Genomic DNA, 24,168 nt, shown 5'->3' with positions numbered 1-24,168 from the left:
TATATTCTCTGCAGCCAAAGATGGAGAAGCTCTATACAGTCAGCAAAAACAAGACCTGGAGCTGACTGTGGCTCAGATCATCAGCTTCTTATAGCAAAATTCAAGCTTAAACTGAAGAAAGTAGGAAAAACCACTGGGCCGGTAAGATACAATCTAAGTCAAATCCCTTATGAATACACAGTGGAAGTGAGGAACAGGTTTAAGGATTTAGATTTGGTGGACAGAATGCCTGAAGAACTATGGATGGAGGCTCGTAACATTATACAGGAGGCAGCAATGAAAACCATTCCAATGAAAAGGAAATGCAAGAAAGCAAAGTGGCTGTCCAATGAGGCTTTACAAATAGCGGGGGAGAGAAGGCAAGCAAAATGCGAGGGAGATAGTGAAAGATACAGGAAATTGAATGCAGATTTCCAAAGAATAGCAAGGAGAGACAAGAAGACCTTCTTAAACGAGCAATGCAAAGAAATAGAGGAAAGCAATAGAATGGGAAGAACCAGAGATCTGTTCAAGAAAATTGGAGATATGAAAGGAACATTTCATACAAAGATTTCCATAATAAAAGACAAAAGTGGAAAGGACCTAACAGAAGCAGAAGACATCAAGAAGAGGTGGCAAGAATACACAGAGGAATTATACCAGAAAGAAATGGATGTCTCGTATACCCCAGGTAGTGTGGTTGCTGACCTTGAGCCAGACATCCTGGAAAGTGAAGTCAAATGGGCCTTAGAAAGCACTGCAAATAACAAGGCCAGTGGAAGTGATGGTATTCCAGCTGAACTATTTAAAATTTTAAAAGATTATGCTGTTAAGGTGCTACACTCAATATGCCAGCAAGTTTGGAAAACTCAGCAGTGGCCAGAAGATTGGAGAAGATCAGTCTACATCCCAATCCCAAAGAAGGGCAGTGCCAAAGAATGCTCCAACTACCGCACAATTGCACTCATTTCACACGCTAGCAAGGTTATGCTTAAAATTCTACAAGGAAGGCTCAAGCAGTATATGGACCGAGAACTCCCAGAAGTGCAAGCTGGATTTAGAAGAGGCAGAGGAACCAGAGACCAAATTGCAAACATGCGCTGGATTATGGAGAAAGCTAGAGAGTTCCAGAAAGACATCTACTTCTGCTTCATTGACTATGCAAAAGCCTTTGACTGTGTCGACCACGACAAACTATGACAAGTTCTTAAAGAAATGGGAGTGCCAGATCACCTCATCTGTCTCCTGAGAAATCTCTATGTGGGACAAGAAGCTACAGTTAGAACTGGATATGGAACAACTGATTGGTTCAAAATTGGGAAAGGAGTACGACAAGGCTGTATTTTGTCTCCCTGCTTATTTAACTTATATGCAGAATTCATCATGCGAAAGGCTGGGCTGGATGAATCCCTAGCCGGAATTAAGATTGCCGGAAGAAATATCAACAACCTCAGATATGCAGATGACACAACCTTGATGGCAGAAAGTGAGGAGGAATTAAATAACCTTTTAATGAGGGTGAAAGAGGAGAGCGCAAAATATGGTCTGAAGCTCAACATCAAAAAAACGAAGATCATGGCCACTGGTCCCATCACCTCCTGGCAAATAGAAGGGGAAGAAATGGAGGTAGTGAGAGATTTTACTTTCTTGGGCTCAATGATCACTGCAGATGGTGACAGCAGCCACGAAATTAAAAGACGCCTGCTTCTTGGGAGAAGGGCAATGACAGGCCTAGACAGCATCTTGAGAAGTAGAGACATCACCTTGCCAACAAAGGTTCGTATAGTTAAAGCTATGGTTTTCCCAGTAGTGATGTATGGAAGTGAGAGCTGGACCATAAAGAAGGCTGATCGCCGAAGAATTGATGCTTTTGAATTATGGTGCTGGAGGAGACTCTTGAGAGTCCCATGGACTGCAAGAAGATCAAACCTCTCCATACTGAAGGAAATCAACCCTGAGTGCTCACTGGAAGGACAGATTGTGAAGCTGAGGCTCCAGTACTTTGGCCACCTCATGAGAAGAGAAGACTCCCTGGAGAAGACCCTGATGTTGGGAAAGATGGAGGGCACAAGGAGAAGGGGACGGCAGAGGACGAGATGGTTGGATAGTGTTTTCGAGGTTACCAGCATGAGTTTGACCAAACTGCGGGAGGCAGTGGAGGACAGAGGTGCCTGGCGTTCTCTGGTCCATGGGGTCACGAAGTGTCGGACACGACTAAACGACTAAACAACAACAACAACAAATTTCCAATCTGTTACCTCAGAGGATGTAGACAGGTTGCTTGGACGGGGGAAACTGACCACCTGTCTCCTTGATCCTTGCCCATCCTGGCTTATAAAAGCTAGCCGGGAAGGGCTGGGAGATGGGCTTCGTGGGGTGGTGAATGCTTCTCTCTGTGAGGGAGCCTTCCCAGACCCGCTGAAAGAGGCGGTTATTAAACTGCTTCTTAAAAAAACATCTTTAGACCCAGCCAGTATGGCCAACTATCACCCAGTCTCAAATATTCCATTCTTGGGCAAGGTGATTGAGCGAGTGGTTGCTGAACAACTCCAGGCACGCCTGGAGGATGCGGACCATTTGGATCCCTTCCAGTCAGGATTTAGGCCTCATCATGGGACTGAAACTGCTTTGGTTGCTCTGGTCGATGATCTCTGGCGGGCAAGGGACAAAGGTGAAAGCTGTTTCCTAGTTCTGCTGGATCTCTCTGTGGCCTTTGATACCATTGACCACAACATCCATCTGGAGCAGGGGTAGGCAACCTAAGGCCTGGGGGCCAGATGTGCCGCAATTGCCTTCTCAATCCAGCCTGTGGACGGTCCAGGAATCAGCGTGTTTTTACATGACTAGAATGTGTTCTTTTATTTAAAATGCGTCTCTGGGTTATTTGTGGGGCATAGGAATTCGTTCTTTTTTCTTCTTTTCCCCCCCAAAATATAGTCCAGCCCACCACATGGTCTGAAGGACGGTGGACTGGCCCATGGCTGAAAAAGGTTGCTGACCCCTGGTCTAGAGGGGCTGAGAGATGCGGGCACTGTTATACAGTGGTTCTGCTCCTTCATTCCGGGCCGTGTCCAGAAAGTGGTGTTCAGACCTCTGGGCTCTCACTTGTGGGATGCCTCAGGGTTCTGTCCTCTCCCCCATGCTTTTTAACATCTCTGGGAGAGATCATCAGGAGGGTTGGGCTGGGTGTTCATCAGTATGTGGATGATACCCAGCTCTACCTCTCTTTTACATTGGCTCCCAGTACGTTTCCGAACACAATTCAAAGTGTTGGTGCTGACCTTTAAAGCCCTAAATGGCCTCGGTCCAGTATATCTGAAGGAGCGTCTCCTCCCCCATCGTTCTGCCCGGACGCTGAGATCCAGCGCCGAGGGCCTTCTGGCGGTTCCCTCGCTGCAAGAAGCGAGGTTACAGGGAACCAGATAGAGGGCCTTCTCGGTAATGGCGCCCGCCCTGTGGAACGCCCTCCCACCAGATGTCAAGGAAATAAACAACTATCTGATTTTTAGAGGACATCTGACAGCAGCCCTGTTTAGGGAAGTTTTAAATGTTTGATGTTGCTTTATTATTATTATTATTATTATTATTATTATTATTATTATTATTATTATTCCATTGGGAGCCGCTCAGAGTGGGTGGGGTATAGATAATTAATTAATAAATAAATAAATAATAATAATAATAATAAGCCTTATTTCATGTAATAGACAAACAATTTGCAGAGAGTGCAGCACATCACCACCCCTACCAGAAATGCTTGTGCTAATGGAGACTTATCAGTGCTCAATTATTCCACAAGTAAATAATTGCAGCCCCCCTGTCCAGGCCTTCAAACAGCCAAACACAATAGGTTGTCACACGGCTAGGCAAAACTATATTGTCCATTATTGGCTCCTTTCTTTTCTTAACCTCAGTTGTAGGGTTCTCAATAGGAAAGTTTAAATTGAGGTGAACCCTCTAGCAAATAGGTAGTGGCTGGTGTCTCTCTTTCCTGGGAGAGGTGCTCATATTGTATCCAATTTAAATATCAAATTTTGGTTTGATTAATTGGGAAATTGCCTTTAGAACCAATTGCTACTCAACCCATTTAGTGGCTAAATCTTTATCTGTGATCACATTCCCATCTGTCAGGGAATTTTCAATGGAAAATAATAGAAGGGGGGAAATATCATGCCTTACTTTGGAACCCTGCAATCTGACATACAGAAATTACTGGTCATTACCTTGGCAGGCATGGGCTTTTTGAAGCTGATCTCCACTTGCGTCCAGACTCCTCTGGGAGTTTCCAAGACAGACCAGATTTTCTCTTGTACCACATGGTTCTCTTCAAAGATGTAAACAGTCAGGGCATCAGTCATTTTGAAAAAGCCATATAAGGCATAATAGAACCGCAGACAATACTGTAAATTTCCTGGCAAAGTAGTGCTGTACAAACGGCCAATGTACCCAGGTTGTGATGTAAACTTTGTATTCGCTAGCAAGTAGTAACCTGCAAAACAATAAAATGTTAAAAAACATTTCTGGCCAACTCATTCCATCACCTCATTTTAGGACACTTTTAGGCATTTCATTGGATTCTAGAGTTACAGAAAATTTCCGCTGGCAAAGTTGCAAGTTATAACCATTACTGATTATATAACACCATGTTTCTAAATGAGTGTTTGAAAGAAAACCTCCCAAATAAGTTTCACCTATATTGCATTTAAACAACTACCAGGTGTTATTGAAGATCAAGACATTTCAATCTTACAACGAGAGAGCTTCTTTCTCTGCAGGAAGCAGCCCTGGCTTCACCAGTTCAGGTGGCAGCTGACTCGGCTCCAAGGCCATCCAGACGTGACACTAAATCACACAACACATTTTCCCCAAGCAGCTCCTCAGTAGATATTAAAGCTCTATTGAACACATTGTTGGATACTGAATTATAGTTTAGATCATATTGCTGTGTCACTGACCATACTTCACTGCTCACCAGATTGACAGTGCAATCCTATGCAATCCTATTCAGAAGTGAGTAACACCCACTGAGTTCAATGGGGCTTATTCCCAGGTGAGTACAGACTGCAGGTTAAGCCAATCTCTATCTGAAGTAGTTTGGTAAAATTCATTTTTACCAGAAAAGCTATTCTGAGGTAAAGTAACAAAGATTCTCATGGCACCTTAAATACTATAGTATGTATTATGGAAGATAATAGATACCCACTTCACCAGATACATGAAGTATAATCCCAAAATGGCAGGCAGATGTACACACACGTAGAGAGGAATGAGGTCAGAGAAAATGCTATTTCTGAGAGTTCTTAAATAGTACTTCATTTACTAAGCCTTTAATGAAGCAGCTGGTAACAGGGGATTTTGGACTTAAAACAACTTCAGAATATCAAGGAATTGCATTTATCACTTGATCTTGATTTCATTCACCACCATGTGACCACTGATTCTCTTCTCTGAAAACTGATGGGGCATGAAAGCCGAGCTAAATACCTTTTAGTCAGTTTTTATAATAGCTATTCAAACCTCATCCCATGTGTGCCATCTCCTCCAGCTGCCCAGAAACAATATTTTCTGGTGTTCGTCCATAGTAAATCACTGATCCTGTTTTTGCCTTTCAGGTAAGTAAAAACTTATTATGTGTATCATATTATTTGTTATATTATTGGTTTCCAAACTTGAATTTACTCATCTGCAGTGTATGCAGTGTCTGCAATTTATCATGTGTCCCGCACTTTCATTACCCATTCTTCTTTGGAGGAATGTCCAGTGTTTCCCAAACCCCTAAAAAGTACCCTGTAACTGAGAAACATTAAGCTGAGGGAGAATTGCGTTTCTGAGGCTGGGCAGTTCCCACAGGTCCAAACCAAGCCATCCCACCAGCTTCTCAGTATCTTAATCCCCTGCGATTGTTTTTTTAAAGACTTACAGTAGTGCTAGATCCCCTGTCCCCTCCTATTTATACCAGCTTCTCCCCCCCCCCCCAAAGAGGGCATTTCACCAGAATATAGTGATGCCTGTTTTGGTGCTCTGGCTTTTGTTTCATGGGCTGCTGTTGTCTATTCTTTGTGCCAACCTAAGAAAAATAGTTTGGAAAAATTGCTGGGAGTTCCAGAATTCCCACAAAACTTTTGTGGCAATGTGCGATTGAGTTCAGAACATTGAGGTACTTCATCTGTATGTTCTGCTTGTTCTTCAGGTGAAGAAGATTTGTCACTTACCCATGCCAGTAGTATGGTCTCCTGGCCTGTATGCATTAGGCTTTACTTTGACCCTGCTCCAGCCAGGGCCATCCTTGCGATCCTGATAAAAATTACACAGATCCTCCTCAAAATTGCAACTTGCCTGTGAAGGACTGAAGGAAATTTCTGAAAGGAAGTTAGGAGAAAGGAAGAGAGTGCATCAAGACAACAATCAATGTTGTTTTATTTGTTCATTAACGGCAACTGTACATATTATCCAAGGCAGACATATGTGAAGACTCTCTTTGGGTTAAAAGGTCCCTCTGCACCCACCTGTGCATATGTGGAAGCCATGCAACAGGGCCAACAGGGGGGCGGGAGGTCTGTGCATGCCTCCCATGCTCCCATGCAGCCTTCCCACTCAGGTCATCAGTGCAAGTTGTCTGAACAAGTAAGTAAGAAGGGAGGCTCTGGGGAGATGTGTCCAGACCTCCCATTTCACCTAAGGTCCCATTGCCTGCCCATGGCCTTGTGTACACATGGAAACAGGAAATAAAACCAGTGAACCTATGGAAGTTTGTCTCTACACACTGGACAGAATGAATACCTGCTCTAAATAAATATGGCAAAACTCAAGCGGGTATAAACCTCTCACATCTGTATGACAAATTCAGTCGTCTTTATTTCTTTTAAGTATAAAAAATAAATAACATATCAAAAAGAATGAAAACTCCTTCAAGATATCATGCTTAAGTAGATTCATTTTTGTGCGGTTGCTCCATTTTAAAGATATATGGTAGAAATTAAAGTTTTCAATGTGACAGCCCTCTAACATATAAAAAACACATAAATCAATATTTCCCTAAGAGAACAGATCCAACATCAGTTAAGAATTACCAGCCTATATTTCCTTAATAACGATTACAAAATATTTGCACACATACTAGCAAACAGATTGAAATGCATATTGAAAGAGTATATCCGTGAGGATCAAGCAGGATTTCTCCCAGGGTGCCACATGAAAAATAATATAAGATATGCAATAGATACTCTAGAACAGAGATTGTCAACCTGATCCCTACCGCCCACTAGTGGGCGTTTCAGGATTCTAGGTGGGTGGTAGGAGGTTCTACGGTACAAGCTGAATCCTCCTTCCATCGAGCGCTGGTGGGCGGTAAGGAAATTTTACCATCAAGAAAGATGCATTAGTGGGCGGATAGGTATAAAAAGGTTGACTAGCCCTGCTCTAGAGTATCTAGAAGTGATAAACAAAAAACAGGCAGTGTTGCTGTTTATTGATGCTGAGAAAGCATTCAACAATGTCTCCTGGAGGTTTATGAAAAAAACACTGGAGATGATAGGAGTGGGAGAGAATTTCTATAAAGGTATAAATGCAATATATTCGCAACAAAGAGCTAAACTAGTTATAAATAACAATCTAACAGTAAACTATAATATTAAGAGAGGTAAAAGACAGGGGTGCCCTTTATCCCCACTGCTATCTATTTTGGTGTTGGAAATTCTGAAGATGAACATCAGAAAAGAAAAGAACATAAGGGGTATAGTTATCGGAAATAAGACCTTCAAAGTAAAAGCCTTTGCTGATGACCTGACTATAACAACAGAAAACCCAAAGGAAAGTGTGTCAATAGTGCTAGAAAAGAATTTGGGCTAGTCACAGGTTTCAAACTCAATAAAGAAAAAACCAAAATGTTAGTAAAATAAATATGAGGGAGGAGGATAGAAGAGAACTACAACAACTTACAGGACTGACAACTTGTAAAAGAATCAAATATCTAGGAATCTGGATATTGGCAAAGAATATAAATCTCTATAAAGACAACTATATACCAACCTGAAAAGAAATAAAAATAAACTTGGAAATATGGGACAGGTTAAAATTATCATTCTGGGGTAGGATCTCCCCAATAAAAATGAATGTGTTGCCTAAAATGCTTTTTCTATTCCCAGCCATCCCAGTAGTGGACAGTGTAAAACCTTTTAAGACCTGGCAGAAAGATATAACAAGATTTATTTGGCAGGGCAAGAGGTCGAGAATAAGTTATAAATTACAGAGAAAGAGGAGGCTTTGCACTGCCAAACTTAGAGTTGTATCATGAAGGTGCATGCCTATCTTGGATTAAGGAATGGATAGTATTGAAGAACACTGACATACTAGACCTAGAGGGCTTTAACAATCATTTTGGTTGGCATGCTTACCTATGTTATGACAAAGCGAGAGTTCACACAGATTTTACAAATCATGTAATAAGAAGGTCCCTATATGCAGTCAGGTTAAACAAAAGACACCCTGGAACAAGGTTAAAAAACAAGGGTATCTTGGAACAAAAGACACCCTGGTGGTTGTCACTGACGGAAGCCATAACAGTAAAAAAAGGTTAACATAATGAATGATTGGGTTACATATAAAGAAATTCTCTGTGAAGAAGGCAACCAATTAAAACTCAATAATTTTGAAGAAATAAAAAGTAGAGTGACTAATTGGTTACAGTATGACCAAATACATGACCTATTCAAACAGGATAAAAAAGGGGCTTTAACAAAGAACCTTCAAGCTTTGAAAGAGACTTGATATACAATGACGATAAAACACTGTCCAAAATGTATAAAATCTTATTAGAATGGTCGGTGAAGGATGAGGAGGTAAAATCTGCCACAATAAAGTGGGCAAGAGATCTACATCATAACATACAGCTTTCAGATTGGCAAAAACTGTGGAGGGAAGACCTTTAATTTACAGCTTGTTATTCTATTAAGGAAAACTACATGAAGGTCTTCTATCGCTGGTATATAACACTGGGGAAATTAGCAATAATGTACAAAAATAATTCAGATCTTTGCTGGAAATGTAAGGAGGCGGTAGAATTGATGTATCATGCCTGATGGACCTGTAAAAAAATGAAGGAATTTTGGGACTTAATTTATAACGAGTTGAAAAAAATGTTTAAAATCTCATTTCCCCCAAAACCTGAGGCATTTCTTTTAGTGATTATTGGGAGCGAGATCCCAAGATATCTAAATAACTGGAAAAGTGAGACAAAACCATCAATAAAAGATTGGCAGATCAAACTGATTGAATACACCGAGATGGATAAATTGACGGGACAGAGAAGGGATCAAGCGAAACAAAAATTTAGCAAAGATTGGAATACATTCAAAGTGAAAGACCACTGTGGAGAATTGCAATTTTTGCCTGGTTTAGATTAACTATTGTAATGAGAAACATCTAAAAGTAGTGGATAAGCTGGTCACCAACAATCTATATTCACAATGATATGCATTCGACAAAGAATTCTAAAAGAACCAAGTAAGAAGGGGAGGGAAGTCATAGGTAATTAGAATATCAATAAGTCAAAGAATAAAGAATATATTTTTGTTTTTTCTTTATTATGCTTTAGAAACAATTGTACAGTGGTACCTCGGGTGAAGTACTTAATTCGTTCCGGAGGTCCGTTCTTAACCTGAAACTGTTCTTAACCTGAAGCACCACTTTAGCTAGTGGGGCCTCCGAGGTACTATTTCTGGGTTAGCAGAGTCTGTAATCTGTAACCTGAAGCGTATGTAATCTGAGGTACCACTGTACATCAACAAGAAATTGAAACTTTATATTGTGATCTTATGTTAAGAAAGCATTTCTGTTGTAAAAAATCAATAAAGAGGAATTGTTATATATCCACATATATGGAGAATACCAAGAGCACAGTTTGGCCTGCATCATATTTTTCTGTGATAAATGGCACCTGGATCATGTTAGCACTAAAATAGAAAAGGTGTCACCTTCTCTACCATGCACAAAGTATTAACAAAACTTGGCAAAATTTGAAACTGTTGAAATACTTATATATCACCCAATTTAAAAAGATTAGCTATATGCAATTTTGACACCAAATCACCAACGTTTGCTACGTTTGGGATTACACATAACAGAAATACAGTGGTACCTCGGGTTGCATACGCTTCAGGTTACAGACCTCGCTAACCCAGAAATAGTACCTCGGGTTAAGAACTTTGCTTCAGGATGAGAACAGAAATCACACGGCGGCAGCGGGAGGCCCCATTAGTTGAGTGGTTAAGTGGTGCTTCAGGTTAAGAACAGTTTCAGGTTACGTACTTAACCCGAGGTACCACTGTACAATGGAAATACAAATGGAGAGAGTTCTTTTAACTCAGTGGTCATTTGATATAGGTGACATATTACCATTATTCCCCATTAATGTTGTGTTATTGAGTTACTGATGGTCCCAATTTACACGACTAATTAAATAAAAAAGTTGCACTAAATAAGATACATCTAAGTACAGCACTTGCAAATTCATGTAACATTTTGAAATCTAACAGCAAATCAGAAAACTCAGGGAGGAAATTCATACCTGTCTGATTGCTGCAGAAAACGGGAGAGAAAGAAATGTCATCAAGAGCAATATATCCTCCATTCGCACTGCTGAAAGCAACTTCAAAAATCACCTGGAAACAAAACCCAAGTAGAGAAACTTCATTGTTGCACCAATCATTCATTAACTAATAGCTTAATAATGATAGTTTTATTATTTCATTGCAACAAAGCTATGAAACTCCCAATACCACACATGAGAGGGAATGCTTGAAACTACACCCTCCAGGTGTCTGGCAGGAGGACAGGGCATGTGGAGAAGATGACTGTGGCTTGGGAAAAAGCCTCATGGGCCAAATTAGATCCTTGGCGGGCTTAATTTGGTCTGCAGGCCAAGGTTCTTCATGCCTGTTTCAGGGGCAGATGTTCATATAACTCAAATAAAAGGCAACTAATGACGAACAATGGCAGGCAGATTGATATACAGTAGTGTATACAGATTGCTCTGTGCATACATCAGCTTGTGTAAGATTTCATAAGTGCACACCATATGTACAGCATAATGTGTGACAATTGCACATGCGTCTATTCGCCAACATTTAACTTGGTAGTGAAACTAAACCTGATCGTGCTCATAAATAGAAATATGTGTATCTATCAAAGTTCAAGGTGTTTTTCTTATAGAGGAAATCCAATATGAATATTATTTTGGGGAAAGTTTGGTACAAGGGTTAGAGTGTTGTTCTAAGACCTGGGAAACCATTGTTCAAATCTGCCATGAGGCTCACTGTCACCACAATGTGTCACTATATTGGGTCAGTTACAGTCTCTCAGCCTAACCAGCTTCACAGGGCTGTTATGAAAATAAAATAGGGAGGGAGCTCTTTGGAGAAAAGTTAGGCTATAAATATAAAAATAATTATTAAAATATATAGTAATTATTTTGGGACGGACCCTTAGACAACATGTGAGTCCCTCAGCATGGGAAGACCCCTCCCCACCCTGAGCCATCACAAGCCCTATGGTATTCCATGCAGAACATTGTGAAGAAGGACTTTCCACAGAGCTGTCTGAACTGCACGGATCACCCATAATTTTTCTAGGGTTCATCCTAGAAATTGATCATATCTTCTAAAAAAAGCAATTTATTCTATTTAGTACAGTGGTGCCCCGCAAGACGAATGCCTCACGAAACAAAAAACGCGCAAGACGAAAGGGGTTTTCGGTTTTTGCATCGCTTCGCTAGACGAATTTCCCTATGGGCTTGCTTCGCAAGACGTCTTGCGAGTTCTTGCGAGTTTTTTCCCTTTTTCTTAAAGCCGCTAAGCCTTTAATAGCCGCTAAGCCGTTAATAGCTGCTAAGCCGCTAATACCTGCTAAGCCGCTAATAGCCGTGCTTCGCAAGATGAAAAAACGGCAAGACGAAGAGACTCGTGGAACGGATTAATTTCGTCTTGCGAGGCACCACTGTATATTAATACACTGCTTAATGCATCAAGTCCGTACACACACTCCATGGCTGCATGTTAAATATAGTTTTCACAGCAATATTGGAGAGAGAGCAATTTGTCAGAAGACATCTACTTCCAAGTGGAACATTCAAGTTGTATGAGTTTTAACTATTCATATTGAAGAAAAGAGAATGGCACAAAAAAGTCACTTTCATGTGATAGTCCTTTTCAAACTGTAGAATATGTAACTGTGCAATATTTGGAGCCTTACCTCCATTGGATATGGTGCACTGAAGTCAACTTCTCCTAAGACCCAATCCTTACTCACAGAACCATCTGCTTTCCAAAGTTCTTCATAAAAGCCATTTATGTCTCTCATGTAGACAGTGAATACAATTCCACTTTCCTGCTGCACTTGGTAATAAAAGGACAAGCAGCCCGACATAGGAGTTGTTGTCCTAGGTGAGACCAGCTGAGCCACTTCCTGGAAATGTTTGACATAGAGAGAGTCCACATACATATAATGACCTAAAAATCAGAGAAGCTTCTTTTAATGCTTAATGAAATGGCTTCTGCAACATATAAACAGTGGGAAGTAAATTGGATGTGTTACTTTTTATAAACAACAAATACTGAGCATTCTACTTCAAGTTTTTCAGGAATGCCAGTGGAAATATTTGGAGCATTATGGGAAGATGCCAGACACAGTGTAAAAATGCAGGCTATACCAGTTTTCCTGTTCAGGTTGGCTGACAGAGGTGCCATCAAGAAACAAAGAGACAGCAAGAGTAACTGGCCATTAAGATTAATTGACAATGCAAATACTGTCCCCACCCCCATGCGTGGACAGAGACAGGAGAACTGGGAGGGGGAGGTTGACATGATGTAACCACAGGAGAGAACAGCGGCCTTTGCAGGAGTTTTATTAAAAGAGCAAAAAGGAAGGAGGGACAGAACTCTGTGTGGGATGCTGGGAGGGGCTTCATGGAGAAACCTGGGTGCATAGCTGGCTTCTGCTCTGGACCCAAGCTTGCTGAAGCCATGGGAGACGCAACAACAGGCACCTTGAGGTGCAATGTTCTGCACTCCTTCCATCAAGGCTCAGGTATAAATATGTGTAATAATAATAATAATAATAATAATAATAATAATAATAATAATTTATTTGTTCCCCACCCATCTGGCTGGGTTTCCCCAGCCATTCTGCACGGCTTCCAACAGAATATTAAAATACAATAGTCTATTAAACATTAAAAACTTCCTTAAACAGAGCTGCCTTCAAATGTCTTCTAAAAGTCTGGTAGTTGTTTATCTCTTTGACATCTGGTGGGAGGGTGTTCCACAGGGCGGGTGCCACTACCGAGAAGGCCCTCTGCCAGGTTCCCTGTAACTTGGCTTCTCATGGTGAGCGAACTGCCAGCAGGCCCTCGGAGCTGGACCTGTGTCTGGGCAGAATGATGGGGGTGGAGACACTCCTTCAGATATACTGGACCAAGGCCGTTTAGGGCTTTAAAGGTCAACACCAAACACTTTGAATTGTGCTCAGAAATGTACTGGGAGCCAACGTAAATAAACCTTCGTTCATAAAGACATTGTAGCCTCCGTTGTGTCCTGATTTTCCAGCCAAAACACAACCCTGGAACTCCCTGGAATCCTTTTAGTTCTGTGTCATACAGCATATCATCCAAACAAATCTTGGCTACAGGTCACAGGTAATGAGGAGAGAGCTTAGCCAGGATCCCTTGTTCAAACAACAAACTAAGGTTCCCCCAAAGCTTCCTGGAAACAGTTGGCTGTTATAAGTGCCGAGAGTTGTTAAGAGACCCTGGTTCCCCTCACAGCACTACAGTTCTCAGAGTTCCCTATGAAGAGAAATTGATTGTTAAATCATTCTGAGAAATTGTAGTTCAGGGAGGGTAACAGGGGTGTCCTAACCTCTCTCTATAACAACTACAGCTCCCAGAACTCCCTGGGGGCAGCAATGACTGTTTACAGTGGTATCAGAGTGCATGAAATGTATGGTGTACATGGCCAAGCCCAACTCTGGTTTAGCTGCCCCACCATGCTGACCTGAAAGGACCAAGGAAGAGCAAAGCAGCTACCATCTCCTCAAGAGCCAGCACATTTGCACTGAACCATCGTTTGGCTTAGTGTGACATGACAATGAGACCACGGGTACTGGTTGATGGACTGATACATATGCAGAAAGGCGATCCATTTAGATTTTCCACCTCAGGCACACATACAAAAATACTGGGCCAGACTGACCTAGTTAAGTACCACGGCTGCTTGTAGTCTCAAAGTTTAAAAACTGTTTCATTGAGGAGATGGGGTAAAGAGGGAGAGAGGAAAATATCAGACATTAGTCAAGCTAACGTGCATAAAAACTGTGGGGCCAGATACTAAAACAACATGTTTCATCATTAAAAGTTTTTGTGTTGTATTGTGTATACTTGTTGCTAGGGAGGAATTATACAACAGTAGCAGAAGTAACTGGCTCATTTTTTCAAACTGTTAACTTTTAGTTACTGGCCACTTCTGGATTATGAAAAGACTTGGCTTTACAGTGGGTGCCTCTTTTTATGGTGCTGGCAAACTCCTGCTTCCCGATGCATTTCCAACACAGATTTTATGTTGACCATAATTCGATCAGGACATCTTTTTTCCCTTCTTTAAAGGTGCAACCAATTAGTAAAACTTAAGCCAAATTATATGGAACAATTTTGTCCAAAACCAAAGCATAATGCTGGATTGAAAAAGATGTAAAAATGTCTGGGCTTTGTGTTGTTGTTGTTGTTTAGTCGTTTAGTCATGTCCGACTCTTCGTGACCCCCTGGACCAGAGCACGCCAGGCACTCCTGTCTTCCACTGCCTCCTGCAGTTTGGTCAGGCTCATGTTTGTAGCCTCAAGAACACTGTCCAACCATCTCGTCCTCTGTCGTCCCCTTCTCCTTGTGCCCTCCATCTTTCCCAACATCAGGGTCTTTTCCAGGAAGTCTTCTCTTCTCATGAGGTGGCCAACGTATTGGAGCCTCAGCTTCACAATCTGTCCTTCCAGTGAGCACTTAGGGCTGATTTCCTTCAGAATGGATGCGTTTGATCTTCTTGCAGTCCATGGGACTCTCAAGAGTCTCCTCCAGCACCATAATTCAAAAGCATCAATTCTTCGGCGATCAGCCTTCTTTATGGTCCAGCTCTCACTTCCGTACAACACTACTGGGAAAACCATAGCTTTAACTATACGGACCTTTGTTGGCAAGGTGATGTCTCTGCTTTTTAAGATGCTGTCTAGGTTTGTCATTGCTTTTCTCCCAAGAAGCAGGCGTCTTTTAATTTCGTGACTGCTGTCACCATCTGCAGTGATCATGGAGCCCAAGAAGGTAAAATCTCTCACTGCCTCCATTTCTTCCCCTTCTATTTGCCAGGAGGTGATGGGACCAGTGGCCATGATCTTCGGTTTTTTTGATGTTCAGCTTCAGACCATATTTTGCGCTCTCCTCTTTCACCCTCATTAAAAGGTTCTTTAATTCCTCCTCACTTTCAATACCTAGGGATGTATCTGACCTCCAAAAATTTGAATTTGTTTAAAGACAACTATGAGAAATGTTGGTCAGAAATCAAAAGAGATTTGGAAACATGGTCAAGATTGAAACTTTCCTTGTTGGGCCGAATAGCAGCTATAAAGATGAATGTATTGCCGAAAATGTTATTTTTGTTTCAGGCCCTACAGATCGTGGACAAGGTGGAATGTTTTGGAAAGTGGCAGAAGGATATTTCCAAGTTTGTTTGGCAGGGCAAAAAGCCCCGAATAAAGTTTAAAATATTAACTGATGCGAAAGAAAGAGGGGGATTTGCCCTGCCAGACTTGAGGTTATATTACGAATCTGCAGCCTTCTGCTGGTTGAAAGATTGGATCCTATTGGAAAACACTGATGTCCTAGATCTGGAAGGGTTTGACAATGCTTTTGGGTGGCATGCATATTTGTGGTATGACAAGGTTAAAGTGCACAAATTGTTTAAAAACCACATTGTCAGAAGAGCAATTTTGATGGTCTGGACAAAATATAAAGACTTATTGGAGAGTAAGACTCCGAGGTGGCTCTCACCGGTGGAGGCCAAGGCACGCAAGAGACTTAACATGGAGGCCAATTGGCCTAAATATGGGGAAATAATTGAAAAAATTGGAGACAATTGGAGGTTGCAGAGCTTGGAAAAACTAAAAAACAAGGTGCGAGATTGGTTGCACTATGCACAAATTCAAGAGGTTTTTAAAGTGGACAAGAAGGTTGGATTCCAGGTGGAAAAATCGAAACTAGAGACAGAACTGTTAGAGCCAAAAAATAAACTACTTTCGAGAATGTATAACTTGCTGCTTAAATGGAATACTCAGGATGAGACAGTCAAATCCGCCATGATAAAATGGGCGCAGGATTTGGGGCATAACATTATGTTTGAAGACTGGGAAAGGTTATGGAACACCGGAATGAAATTTACGGCATGTAGTGCCTTGAAGGAAAACATTATGAAAATGATATACCGGTGGTACATGACCCCAGTCAAGCTTGCTAAGATATATCACCTGTCTGACAATAAATGTTGGAAATGTAAAGAGGCGGAAGGGACATTCTTTCACCTCTGGTGGACCTGCCCGAAAGTGAAGGCCTTTTGGGAGATGATTCATAATGAACTAAAAAAGGTACTTAGATTTACCTTACCTAAGAAACCGGAGGCCTTTCTCCTGGGCATGGTGGACCAGAGAGTGCTTAAGAAAGATAGAACTTTTTTTATGTACGCCACTACAGCAGCAAGGATCCTGATTGCAAAGCATTGGAAGACACAAGATCTACCCACGCTGGAGGAATGGCACACGCAGTTGATGGACTATATGGAACTGGCCGAAATGACTGGCAGAATCCGAGACTTGGGAGAAGAAACAATTGAGGAGGACTGGAAAAAAATTAAGGACTATTTGAAAAAACATTATAAGCTGTATGAATGTTAAAAAATGCACCTTTTAGGAAATTCTAGCTTCAGCAATGATAAATTAATGAAATGGAAATTGAGGCACAAGAAGTCAGAGGTAGAATAATGAAATAACTTTATTGTGTTTAAATGAAAATGTACATGATTTGGGTTATAACATATTTGAAATTAGGTAACATGATAAAATGAAGGATACAATAAGTATTGAAACAAGGTAACAAATTGCTGATGTTCTGTATTACAGAGAATGCAGGGTTGGGAGGATGCGGGGAAGTCCATTAGACTTGATGGAAAAAAGAACATGGAAATTTGTAACTTTTCTATTTTATTCCTATAATCTGTTTTCTATTCTTTTTTCTGTATTTCATAAACTCAATAAAAAATTATTATAAAAAAAATAAATAAACTCTTCTTTGTTCCAGCAAGGCTATCCAGCCGTGAAATTTTGTTAAGCGAGTTTAGCAGGCATAAGTGTTTTACCTACTAAAATCATGTGTCAAAATAAAACGCCTGGGTAGGCTTGTTGGAACAAAAAAAGGGTTTTAAACGAGCACTGAAAATAAAATTAAAAAAAAAATTCCTCCTCACTTTCTGCCATCAAGGTTGTGTCATCTGCATCTCTGAGGTTGTTGATATTTCTTCCGGCAGTCTTAATTCCAGCTTGGGATTCATCCAGCCCAGCCTTTCGCATGATGAATTCTGCATATAAGCAGGGAGACAATATACAGCCTTGCCGTACTCCTTTCTGGAACACTCTAGCTTTCTCCATAATCCAGCGCATGTTTGCAATTTGGTCTCTGGTTCCTCTGCCTCTTCTAAATCCAGCTTGAACTTCTGGGAGTTCTCGGTCCACATACTGGTTGAGCCTACCTTGTAGAATTTTAAGCATAACCTTGCTAGCGTGTGAAATGAGTGCAATTGTGTGGTAGTTGGAGCATTCTTTGGCACTGCCCTTCTTTGGGATTGGGATGTAGACTGATCTTCTCCAATCCTCTGGCCACTGCTGAGTTTTCCAAACCTGCTGGCATATTGAGTGTAGCACATTAACAGCATCATCTTTAAAAAATTTAAATAGTTCAGCTGGAATACCATCACTTCCACTGGCCTTGTTATTAGCAGTGCTTTCTAAGACCCATTTGACTTTACTCTCCAGGATGTCTGGCTCAAGGTCAGCAACCACACTACCTGGGGTGTACGAGACATCCATATCTTTCTGGTATAATTCCTCTGTGTATTCTTGCCACCTCTTCTTGATGTCTTCTGCTTCTGTTAGGTCCTTAACACTTTTGTCCTTTATTATGGTAATCTTTGTACGAAATGTCCCTTTCATATCTCCAATTTTCTTGAACAGATCTCTGGTTTTTCCCATTCTGTTGTTTTCCTCTATTTCTTTGCATTGCTCGTTTAAGAAGGCCTTCTTGTCTTTCCTTGCTATTTTTTGGAAATCTGCATTCAGTTTCCTGTATCTTTCACTATCTCCCTTGCATTTTGCTTGCCTTCTCTCCTCCGCTATTTGTAAGGCCTCGTTGGACAGCCACTTTGCTTTCTTGCATTTCCTTTTCATTGGAATGGTTTTCCTTGCTGCCTCCTGTATAATGTTGCGAGCCTCCACCCATAGTTCTTCAGGCACTCTGTCCACCAAATCTAAATCCTTAAACCTGTTCCTCACTTCCACTGTGTATTCATAAGGAATCTGACTTACATTGTATCTTACCGGCCCAGTGGTTTTTCCTACTTTCTTCAGTTTAAGCTTGAATTTTGCTATAAGAAGCTGATGATCTGAGCCACAGTCCGCTCCAGGTCTTGTTTTTGCTGACTGTATAGAGCTTCTCCATCTCTGGCTGTAGAGAATATAATCAATCTGATTTCGATGCTGCCCATCTGGTGATGTCCATGTGTAGAGTCGTCTCTTGTGTTGTTGGAAAAGTGTTTGTGATGACCAGCTTGTTCTCTTGTCAGAACTCTATTAGCCTTTGCCTTGCTTCGTTTTGAACTCCAAGGCCAAACCTGCCAGTTGCTCCTTTTATCTCTTGACTCCCTACTTTAGCATTCCAATCCCCTATAATGAGAAGAACATCCTTCTTTGGTGTCACTTCTATAAGGTGTTGTAAGTCTTCATAGAATTTGTCAATTTCGGTTTCTTCAGCACCAGTGGTTGGTGCATAAACTTGGATTACTGTGATGTTAAAAGGTCTGCCTTGGATTCGTATCGAGATCATTCTATCATTTTTGAGATTGCATCCCAATACAGCTTTTGCCACTCTTTTGTTGACTATGAGGACCACTCCATTTCTTTTACGGCTTTCTTGCCCACAGTAGTAGATATGATGGTCATCCGAACTGAATTCGCCCATTCCCGTCCATTTTAGTTCACTGATGCCCAAGATGTCAATATTTATTCTTGCCATCTCATTTTTGACCACATCCAACTTACCAAGGTTCATGGTTCTTACATTCCAGGTTCCTATGCAATATTTTTCTGTACAGCATTGGACTTTCCTTTCGCTTCCAGGCATATCCACAACTGAGCGTCCTTTCGGCTTTGGCCCAGCCGCTTCATCAGCTCTGGATCTAGTTGTAGGTCCTCCGCTCTTGTAGGTCCTCCGCTCTTCCTCAGTAGCATGTTGGACACCTTCCGACCTGAGGGGCTCATCTTCCAGCGTCATAACTTTTATATGCCTTTTGTCTTTGTCCATGGAGTTTTCTTTGCAGGGATACTGGAATTGCTTTGCCGGTTCCTGCTCCAGGTGGATCATGTTTGGTCAAAACTCTCCACTATGACCTGTCCATCTTGGGTGGCCCTGCACGGCATAGCTCATAGCTTCTCCGAGTTATTCAAGCCCCTTCGCCACGGCAAGGCAGTGACCCATGTGTACTCAGCACCAAAAAGTGTGACCAGTGACCACTGTCCAGGCAAGGTGGGGCCACTTTCTACCTCTCTGGAATTCTAAGAACTCACTCACCAACTATTTATTCTTTTTCCCTCTACGGTAACCATTCTCGTGGGAGTTTGTTGCAATATCCATTTCTAATTCTATACACAGAAAGTTGTATTCTGTGACCATACAGAATACAAAGACAGGAGCTCAATTCGTTAGTATTTATCCAAAGTAAATAAACATCTTTATAACCACTTTACTGCATTGATAGGTTATAATCAAGTATCTGAACCAGAGTACAATATGTCTTTAAAACTAGCCGAGACATCCCACTTCTAGTATTTTTCATTGTTAAAATGTGTTTTTAGTGCAAAAAGGTGACAAAGAACTATGCCATATTACCCTGTGTTGATAAAACATCAAATAATTCCATGTGTCTTTAAAATGCAGTTATTATTATTATTATTATTATTATTATTATTATTATTTATTGAATTTATATACTGCCCTATACTTGAAGGTTTCAGGGCAGTTCACATAAAAGGATCACAGTATATAAAATAAAAATAAAAGCAATTACCCAATAATACCACCCTCCTCCAAAAGAACCACATTTTAAAAGGGTATGGGATGTTGATCAGGTCAACCCAAGGCCTGGTTAAAAAGGAACGTTTCTGCCCAGCGCCTAAAGGTGTACAATGAAGGCGCCAGGTGAACTTCCCTGGGGAGAGCATTCCACAGACGGGGAGCCACTGCAGAGAAGGCCCATTCCCGAGTTGCCACCCTCTGCACCTCTCAAGGGGGAGGCACACAAAGGAGGGCCTCGGAAGATGATCTCGGGGTCCAGGTAGGTTCATATGAAGACAGGCGGTCCTTCAAGTATTGTGGTCCTGAGCCATTTAAGGCTTTATAGGTCAAAACCAGCACTTTGAATTGGGCCCAGAAACTAATCAACAGCCAGAGCAGTGGGACCAGGATGGGTGTAAGATGCTCAAACCATCTTGCTCCGGTCAGCAACCTGGCCACGGAATTCTGCACCAGCTGAAGTTTCCAAACTGTCTTCAGAGGCAGCCCTACGTAGAACACATTGCAGTAATCTAACCTTGAGGTTACCAGAACATAGACAACAGTAGTTAAGCTACTGTTACTTATGAGCCAGCTCTGTAAATTATTCCTTTCCTCTTTCAGCATCATCAAGCATTTAACGTTTCCTGCTCTTCAAGCAGCACTTCAAGCACTCTTCAACTCTAGCACTGCCTTGGAGCAGTGCTAGAGTTGCCATATGTCTGGGAAATCCCGGACATGTCCTCTCTTGGGGGGCCAACATGCCCATCCGGGGGATTTTTAAATTTTAAAGGAAATGTCTGGGTGTTGGGGGAGATTAAATTTGTTGTTTATTTCTGGATTTCTTTGGCTCGGCTGCTCTGCACGCTGCAGCCACTGCCAGCCCCAGCCAAAGAAAGCGGCTGCAGGTCTGGTGGCGCTGGGCCCTCCTTCCCAGCTTGGGCTGTCCTCTTTTTTGCTCTTTAAGATATAGCAACCCTAAGTAAGTGCCACGCATTTTAACAACAGAAACAACAAAAGGTGCCAGGACTGCGTACCCTTGAGTGCTGTCTTGGAGTCTGGAAGAAGTTTATAATAATAAAACACCTCCTCCTAGACTGTGGCGCTTCATCAATTCTATAATCAGTGCTAAAATAAATGTCAAAAATCCTTGGAAAATGCATTATTTCTTTGCTTGAGGTAAAACAATGGTTCTCTTTCTACAAGAGATTATCACTACATTGCACTATTTCCCCCATATATGTTCTTTTTTTAATCTTTATGTGGTCTCGGCAGCCACTCCCAGTCACCAGTCTAGCTGCCGCATTCTGGATTAGTTCATTTCTAGGTCACCTTCAAAGGTAGCCCCACGTAGAGCGCATTGCAGTAGTCCAAGTGAGAGATAACTAGAACATGCACCACTCTGGCAAGACTGCCTGTGGGCAGGGAGGGTCTCAGCCTGCATGCCAGATGGAGCTGGTAGACAGCCGCCCTGGATACAGAATTGACCTGCACCTCCATGGACAGCTGGGAGTCCAAAATGACTCCCAGGCTGCGCACCTGGTCCTTCAGAGGCATGATTACGCCATTCAGAACCAGGGAGTCCCCCACATCTGCCCACCCCCCGTCCCCCCAAAACAGTACATCTGTCTTGTCAGGATTCAACCTCAATCTGTTTGCTGCTATCCATCTTCCAACTGCCTCCAGACACTCACACAGGACCTTCATCGCCTTCAGTGGTTCTGATTTAAAGGAGAGGTAGAGCTGGGTATCATCCACATACTGATGAACACCCAGCCCAACCCTCCTGATGATCTCTCCCAGAGATGTTAAAAAGCATGGGGGAGAGGACAGAACCCTGAGGCATCCCACAAGTGAGAGCCCAGGGGTCTGAACACCACTTTCTGGACACGGCCCAGAATGAAGGAGCAGAACCACTGTATAACAGTGCCCGCATCTCCCAGCCCCTCTAGACCAGGGGTCAGCAACCTTTTTCAGCCATGGGCCAGTCCACCGTCCTTCAGACCATGTGGTGGGCTGGACTATATTTTGGGGAAAAAAAGAAGAAGGAAAAACGAATTCCTATGCCCCACAAATAACCCAGAGACGCATTTTAAATAAAAGAACACATTCTAGTCATGTAAAAACACGCTGATTCCTGGACCGTCCACAGGCTGGATTGAGAAGGCAATTGCGGCACATCTGGCCCCCAGGCCTTAGGTTGCCTACCCCTGCTCCAGATGGATGTTGTGGTCAATGGTATCAAAGGCCACAGAGAGATCCAGCAGAACTAGGAAACAGCTTTCACCTTTGTCCCTTGCCCGCCAGAGATCATCGACCAGAGCAACCAAAGCAGTTTCAGTCCCATGATGAGGCCTAAATCCTGACTGGAAGGGATCCAAATGGTCCGCATCCTCCAGGCGTGCCTGGAGTTGTTCAGCAACCACTCGCTCAATCACCTTGCCCAAGAATGGAATATTTGAGACTGGGTGATAGTTGGCCATACTGGCTGGGTCTAAAGATATTTTTTTAAGAAGCAGTTTAATAACCGCCTCTTTCAGCGGGTCTGGGAAGGCTCCCTCACAGAGAGAAGCATTCACCACCCCGTGAAGCCCTTCTCCCAGCCCTTCCTGGCTAGCTTTTATAAGCCAGGATGGGCAAGGATCAAGGAGACAGGTGGTTGGTTTCACTGGTCCAAGCAGCCTGTCCACATCCTCGGAAGTAACAGATTGGAATTGATCCCACACAACTTGACTAGACAGGACTCTAGCACTCTCCCGCCCCGGCCCTGCTCTTTCCAAATCCGCTAAATTGCGAATCACCTGAAAAAGTCTCCTGCTTCTGTTTTCTGCAGATGCAATACAGGCGGCGAAGAAAGTCTTCTTTGCCGTCACTACCGCCACTTGGTAGGCTCGACGTTGAGTTCTAACCCGTGTCCAGTCAGCTTCAGAATGAGTTATCCACCTGAGGCGCCCTAGCCGTCTCAGCGATTGTTTCATTGCCCTCAGATCCGTGGAAAACCACGGAGCTGTCCAGGCTCCATGCAATCAGAGAGGGTGCTTCGAAGCCAGACAGTCAATAGCCCTGGTTAACTCCACATTCAAGCGGGCCACCAGGGAATCAGCTGAAAGGCCATCAACATAGAATAAAGCATCCCCTACCACTCTCTGGAAACCATTTGGATCCATTAAGTGGCGGGGGCGGACCATCCAAATCGGTTCCACCTCCCTGCAGAGGGTAAGGGTCACAGAGAAGTCCAATTGCACCAGGAAGTGATCTGACCATGGCACTTCTTTCATTTCGCTTTTACTTAATGTCAGATCACCAACATCCATAAAGGTAAACACCAGGTCCCAGGCATGCCCGTGGCTATGCGTTGGGCCAGACTTATTCAGGGACAGCCCCATGGAGGCCATGCTTTCCACCAAGTCCCGAACGGCCCCTTGAAAGGTTGTGTTGGCATGGATGTTAAAATTCCCTAGGACAACCAAACCTGGTGTCTCCAGGAGAACATCCACCACGACCTGAAGCAGCTCGGGCAGGGAATCCTTGGTGCAGCAGAGAGATCAGTACACCAGAAGGAATCCTGTACTGCCCCTATTGCCCAACTTCCAGAACATGCACTCAGAGAACTGGGTCTTCCCAATAGGACGCCTGGTGCAAACTAATGACTTCCTAAAAATCACTGCAACCCCCCTCCCCGCCCACATGACCTGGGTTGCTGTGCGTAAGAGAAACCTGGTGGACAAGCAGCGGCAAGGACAGGCCCATCTGCTTCATCCAACCAGGTCTCTGTCACACATGCCAGG

The 24,168-nt window shown here is 42.6% G+C and overlaps 1 protein-coding gene across 6 annotated transcripts in view; it reads right to left on the bottom strand.

Annotated features, from left to right (window-relative positions):
• The window catches only part of MAMDC2 (MAM domain containing 2), a 79,961-nt gene that overhangs the window by 21,475 nt on the left and 34,318 nt on the right, over positions 1–24,168 (bottom strand). For all 6 annotated transcript variants that reach the window (XR_014555959.1, XM_083702020.1, XM_083702021.1 and 3 more), the window contains 4 exons: positions 12,226–12,482; positions 10,544–10,637; positions 6,192–6,338; positions 4,203–4,468 (listed from right to left, as the gene is read on the bottom strand). Coding sequence is in view for 5 of the 6 variants with exons in the window: in XM_083702020.1 (XP_083558146.1) it covers positions 4,203–4,468; positions 6,192–6,338; positions 10,544–10,637; positions 12,226–12,482 (764 nt within the window). In the remaining variant the exon portion in view is untranslated. The remainder of the gene's footprint in view (positions 1–4,202; positions 4,469–6,191; positions 6,339–10,543; positions 10,638–12,225; positions 12,483–24,168) is intronic.

Source organism: Podarcis gaigeae (assembly GCF_964106915.1).
Source record: "Podarcis gaigeae genome assembly, chromosome: 11".
NCBI classification, from domain to species: Eukaryota; Metazoa; Chordata; class Lepidosauria; order Squamata; family Lacertidae; genus Podarcis; species Podarcis gaigeae.
The sequence above is the reverse complement of the archived record's forward strand: the minus strand, read 5'-3'. Positions and strand labels throughout refer to the sequence as shown.